The following is a 6717-nucleotide window of genomic DNA, read 5'->3' as shown; positions in this document are numbered from 1 at the left end:
GGCCCGCCCAAGACCGACCTCATGGCCTTCAGCCCCAGCCTACCTCAAGTTCCAGACTCCGCAGAAGAAAGACAACAACCCTCAGAATCAGAACACTTAGGAAAGGTGAGTCTTTCCTGTCGATTCTAGAATTGTTCTATTTCCTTTATTTATGATTCTATTATTTTGATTTATAGATTTGTCCTTATTTTTTTATTATTATGTTATGTTAATCTTGCCATTTGCCCTTATTTTTTTATCATTATCTTATGGTGCAATATATGGTATGAAATAGAGGTGAATTTCTTCATTGAGAACAATTAAATGGTTTTCTTATTTTCAGATTTTGTTTTTTCATAATTAAATCTGTTCGTGAATAATTGGACTTTGAAGGACTGAAAAACACTTCAGCTAAACTTGAAAACTTATTACCTGTAAATATTTTTTCTCAAAATTGAAAAATCATAATTGGAAAAAATTTAAAGAGTGTGAATATACAAAATGCATATTTCCAATTTACATCATCCATCCATTCTGTCAGAATATTTTGGAATAGGAGTATATTATTACCTGGACGTTTTCTAGATTTTTTTTTTCGATCAAGAATTCATTTATCTTTATCTGTTTATGCAACAGGTAGTAAGTTAGGTTTTCTTTTCCTTGTTTTTGAAAGCAGCCTGAATGGATCTTTTAATGCCAGGACTTCTGAAAGTACCTATCATAGGTCATTAGAATACATCACTTAGGATCACTAAGTGACATCACTTAGGAATAATTGCTAATATTAGGTATGTCTTTCAGTAGTCAAATAACCTGTTATTTGGGATAAAGACTTCACACTTACAAAATCCTTAGAGTTTTAAGGCACAATAGAGAGTTCATTGAGAAAAGAATCCCTCCCTGGGGCACCTGGGTGGCTCAGTGGGTTAATCGTTGTTGGTTGTTCCGTGGCTCCATCTGTTGGGTGTCTGACTCTTGATTTCAGCTCAGGTCATGATCTCAGGGTAGTGGGATCCAGCCCCAGGAGGGGTTTTGCCCGCAGTGGGGAGTCTGCTTGTCCCTCTCCCTCTGCTCCTCCTCCCCCACTCAGAGGCACTCTCTTTCTCTCTCTCTCTCAAATAAGCAAACGAACAAATAACATCTTTAGAAAAAAAGAAAAGAATCCTCTTTCAATTTTGTTAAAATATCTTTTTTTTTTTTTTTGAGAGAGAGAGCAGGGGAGTGAGGAGGGGCAGAAGGAGAGAGAGAGAGAGAATCTTAAGAAAGCTCCACACCCGGCGCAGAACCCAATGAGGGGTTAGATCTCACAATCCTGAGATCATGACCTGAGTTGAAATCAAGAGTCAGACACCCAACAGATGGACCCACCCAGGCACCCTAAAATCTTTTAACCTTAAAAAAAATCTTAACATTTAAAAAATTACATTGTGGGGTGGCCAGGTGGTGGGATTTTTTTCCCTCTAAAAGTGGTGAGTACTCTAGCGCAGTTATTATGTTAGTAGGTTGCTCAGTCATCCTTCCCAGTATCTGTGTCATTAGGCTAATGTGTGCAGGCCTTCCCCTGTGCAGAGAATGACCACCTGCCTCTGACACCATACTCTATGCCTGGGATAACATTTTCCACATGTGTGAGATCACTCACTTTCTCCTGGCAACATTCATATAACTAAGGAAGTTGGAATTTTCCCAAAAGGTGAAGACTGATATTGAATGACTGCATTTTAATTGGAAACTCCTGTGTTGGGTTGTTAAAACATAAAATTGACAAGTAAATGTTACACTTGGAGAAGAATTTTAAAACTTCAAAAGAAAATGTCTTGGTGTGAAATAACTGTCTAAAACTGTCTTCTATTTGGTTCTTAGTTATTTGATATTTTTTCCCTGTATGTATGTGGATGGGTATTGAATTGTAGAAATAACTTCCACTAAGTGATCTGGCCTTAGCCATTCAACAGATAGGCCATATAGTCATTTTCATCCAAGATCTGCTTTTAAAGGACTTGAGAAGTTAGGTGGGGAAATCTTTTAAGGATAATCTGTTTCTACAGTAAACTTCTTAGCTCCTAACAGTTAATAAGCCTCAAAATTCAGGGAGTATATATTTCCTGGGAACCAGAAAAGTTTATCTGAGGCTTTACAGGGAAAAATGCGACTTGGGCAAATAAGGAAGAAGCTCTTTCTTGGGAGGAGTCATCCTACCTAGAGTGTCATAGCTACTCACCACCTTCTTGAGACTTGTATGCAGAAAGTATAAACGGTCAGGTGAAATCTGTCCTACTAGAAGTCTGGCCACTATGTTTGTACTACAGGTAAATGGTTCACTGTTAAAAATATATCCAGGTATGGGGCGCCTGGGTGGCTCAGTCGTTAAGCGTCTGCCTTCGGCTCAGGTCATGATCCCAGGGTCCTGGGATCGAGCCCCACATCAGGCTCCCTGCTCAGTGGGAAGCCTGCTTCTCCCTCTCCCACTCTCCCTGCTTGTGTTCCCTCTCTCGCTGTGTCTCTCTCTGTCAAATACATAAATAAAATCTTTAAAAAAAATATATCCAGGTATACCCAGATCTCCAGGAGTCACGGTTTATCACTTAAATTCTTATTGGTTTCTTATTCCTTATTTACACTTTTAAATTAAGTTACCTGAGGAGATGTCTAAGTGAGAGTAGATATTATTCACTGATACTTTATCCACACAGTGGCTCAATCTGATGAACTCATAGTTCCTTTAGTATTACCTTCATTGCCTAATAATCATTATGGAGTCTACTCTGTCATAAATTGCCTGTAGCATTCTACTTTGCAATTAGTATATTCTTTTTTAAAGATTTTATTTATTCATTTGAGATGCAGAGAGAGAGAGAGAGAGCGCATGAGCAGGGGGAGAGGCAGAAGCAGGCTCCCGGCTGAGTCAGGAGCCTGATGTAGGGCTCAGTCCCAGGACCCTGGGGTCATGACCTGAGCCAAAGGCAGACGTTTAACCATCTGAGCCACCCAGGCACCCCTGCAATTAGTATACTCTTAAATGTCATGAAATGTATAGTATTATAATAAGTTGTCAGAGGTATTCCATCAATATGGAGTCCATGATGTTTTTAAATTTATTTTTATTTTTTAAAAGATTTTATTTATTTGTCAGAGAGAGAGAGAGAGCACAAGCAGAGGGAACAGCAGTCAGAGGGAGAAGCGATGCAGGACTTGATCCCAGGAATCTGGGATCATGACCTGAGCCAAAGGCAGACACTTAACTGACTGAGCCACTCAGGCGTCCCATGGAGTCCATGATGTTTTAAATTTTTAATTCTGTATCTCATTTTAAAACTAATAATTATTTTTCAAGATTCTTCAAAGCACTAACTGGCATACAAATATCTGTAATTATTTCCTTGATTCATGCTTTTCCAAAATAATTCTTAAATGTTTACTTCTTCATGAACTAGTACAATAGAATCAATTAGAAATTGCATAAGTTTGATATTAACAAATATCATTAATGTAACTTACCTCTTATGATACTTGAGAAAGTTTAAAATACTCATTTATCCATTAAAACATTAATTGACAATTTATTCTATTCTAAATGTGAATGATAAAATACGAGTAAGTTGCAATCCCGGCATGCTTTCAGTGAGTGCATGGGAAAAAAACCTGGCATGAAAACTTTTCTCCTAATATTTAAATCATGTATTTGGTTTTATTTCAAGAGGCTCTGACTATAAGCAAAACCTTGGACATCATTTTACCTCTCTACATTCAACCTCTGCCCATGAATTTTCTCTGGTCAACTTTCAAATATTTAGAGAACTCATACCTCTCACTGAATTCAGAGGGACCTTTAGAATATTACATTGCCTCATCTTGCAGATACTGAATGGTGAATTATGTTCCAAAGTTACTTTTCTTTATTGATTGGTTAAGTCACCAATACTTTCAAGTAACAACTTTTTAAGAAACTGGAATCCAGAAATTCATCTAGAGTGGAGATCATTAAAAATTAATCATTTGTCTGCTTCCACTTTTGTTTGGTATATGCCTTCCAGTTATACATTTATTCTAGGCATAGATTACATTATTATCATGTTTTGTACAGTTACATTTGTTTTTTTTTTCTTTCTGGGATCATTTTTCTCCTGAAGAAATTCTTTAATGAATTATTTCATATTGTGAACATTTTAGGATATGCAGGTAAGTTGAAATGTATAAATGGTGTGGAAATTTAAAAAACAAATATATTCTGACTTGTTGTCATGAATGTATTGTCATATAGTAAAACAAATTTATAAAAGAACTGCACTGTAAAAAACTGATTTCTGGCATCTTTATATAAATAACACTTAAGACAGACAACAAGGGTATAATCATTGGATAAAGGCCATAAAAGTGGGTTATAGACAGTCCATAAATAAATTTTCTAAATTAACAATTGCTATAATAATATATAAGTAAATATGTATGTATATATGGATATGTATATACACATACTTTTTTGTTGTTAAGTAGGATCCACACCCAACGTGGGGCTTCAACTCTCAGACCCTGATTTAAGAGTCACATGCTCTGCCAACTGAGCCAGCCAGGCACCCCTATCTACACATACTTTCAATGTCTTGATGTTTTGGTGGTCATGAATATCAAAGGTCTGATTTTTCTTTTTCTTTTTAATCATCTTTCTGGAATTCTTTTTTTTTTATTTTATTTTTTTTATTTATTTATTTGAGAGAGAGAGAGAGAAAGCAAGAGACAGCTGGGCGGGGGAAGGGGCAGAGGGAGAAGCCGACTCCCTGCTGAGCAGGGAGCCGGAGTTGGGGCTGGATCCTAGGACCCCAACGCAGAATCTGGACCTGGGCCAAAGGCACATGCTTAACCAACTGAATCACCCAGGTGGCCCTGATTTTTCTATAAAATGTAGACTTCAAGGCCAAATGGTAAAAGTTAGGGGTCTTGAATCAGATTGAGATCCCACCCAAATATCACCAGTTAATATTTTTAAGTTACTTAACTGGTATGTTTTCACTTCCTTGTTTGTAAAAAGTGACTTGTATTAATACTACCTCGGAGAGTTGTTGTGAGAATTTAATGGGAAAAAAAAGAATTTAATGGATAACCCCGTTAGAACCCCAGGCTTGTCATGTGGGGAATAGTTCCAGTAGATGTCCACTACTATTATAACATTAATCATTCTACTATATTATACTATGTCATGGATTGGGATATTTGGAAGTGATGAATTAGTATAAAAGCTATAAGGTTATATTTCTATAAATATAAAGAATTTGAAAAGTGCTCGAAGGAAATTACAACTAAAATAGAAATTTTGGGAAAGATCAGACGCCAGTATACGGAGAAGGTAGGTACATTTATTTAATACTTACACATTTAGCCACATGATGTCGCTGTCCACCGCAAGGTACTTCACCACAAAAGAAATGAAGCATGCGTTATGTACTCAGATGCTGCTCTCTGAAATACGGGCACGGTAAGGTTATTTAAGAAAAAAATGAGGAACTCAAATTCTTTTTTGAAGTTTGGATCGAGGCCAGAACGTCACAATATTTGGAAAAGGCTTGCAAGGGTGTTTTCACGGAGAGAAGAAGGTCCAGGAGCCCGGCGATTACTGCTTTCGCTTCTGCTCCTCACAGTCTGGGAGACTGGGAGCGGCCAGGTTCATTACTCAGTCCTGGAGGAGGCCAAACACGGCACCTTCGTGGGTCGCATCGCCCAGGATTTGGGGCTGGAGCTGGCGGAGCTGGTGCCACGCCTGTTCCGGGTGGCGTCCAAAGGCCACGGGGACCTTCTAGAGGTAAATCTGCAGAATGGCATTTTGTTTGTGAATTCTCGGATCGATCGGGAGGAGCTGTGCGGGCGGAGCGCGGAGTGCAGCATCCACCTGGAGGTGATCGTGGACAGGCCGCTGCAGGTTTTCCATGTGGAGGTGGAGGTGAAAGACATTAACGACAACCAGCCGGTTTTCCCGGTGGCATTAAAAAAATTATTTATTTATGAATCCCGGCCGCCTGGTTCTCGGATTCCGCTAGAGGGCGCGTCAGATGCAGATATTGGAGCCAATTCTCTGTTGACCTACAGTCTTAACTCTAACGATTATTTTACCTTGGATATTAAAAGAAATGATGATAATATTAAATCCCTTGGACTCGTGTTGAGAAAAGTTTTAGATCGCGAGGACATTCCTGAACATCACTTACTAGTAACGGCAGTTGATGGTGGGAAACCAGAGCTCACCGGAACTACTCAAGTGAAGATCACCCTTCTAGATGTAAACGACAACGCCCCAGAGTTTGAGAGGACTGTCTACAGAGTCAGTTTATTCGAAAATGCACCAAACGGTACCCTAGCAGTGATTGTTAACGCCTCTGATTTGGATGAAGGAGTAAATAAGGACATTGTATATTCTTTCAATACAGACATGTCAGCAGATACTCTTTTGAAATTCCACTTAGACCCAGTTAGTGGATACATCAGTATAAAAGGTAATATAGATTTCGAGGAGACTAAGTTATATGAAATCCAGGTAGACGCGACAGATAAAGGAACTCCCCCAATGACAGGTCACTGCACGGTTCTGGTGGAAATTTTGGACACCAATGATAATGTACCTGACTTGGTTATCAAATCATTATCATTACCTGTATTAGAAGATGCTCCCCTCGGCACGGTCATTGCCCTAATCAGTGTGTCTGACCGCGACTCTGGTGCCAATGGGCAGTTGACCTGCACCCTGTCACC

The 6717-nt window shown here is 38.8% G+C and overlaps 1 protein-coding gene across 1 annotated transcript; it reads left to right on the top strand.

Moving 5' to 3' along the window:
- Positions 1 to 6: 6 nt before the first annotated feature.
- LOC141372219 (protocadherin alpha-3-like) lies at positions 7 to 6711 on the top strand (the record flags this gene model as incomplete). Its single annotated transcript, XM_073890729.1, has 2 exons — positions 7 to 105; positions 5498 to 6711. Coding segments are annotated over exons 1-2 (1298 nt in total), but the record flags the coding sequence as incomplete, so codon positions are not given.
- Positions 6712 to 6717: the final 6 nt, after the last annotated feature.

This window comes from Callorhinus ursinus, unplaced genomic scaffold, assembly GCF_003265705.2.
Source record: "Callorhinus ursinus isolate GAN/ISIS: 27379988/994484 unplaced genomic scaffold, GSC_fseal_2.0 scaffold2834, whole genome shotgun sequence".
Taxonomy (NCBI): domain Eukaryota; kingdom Metazoa; phylum Chordata; class Mammalia; order Carnivora; family Otariidae; genus Callorhinus; species Callorhinus ursinus.
The sequence above is the reverse complement of the archived record's forward strand: the minus strand, read 5'-3'. Positions and strand labels throughout refer to the sequence as shown.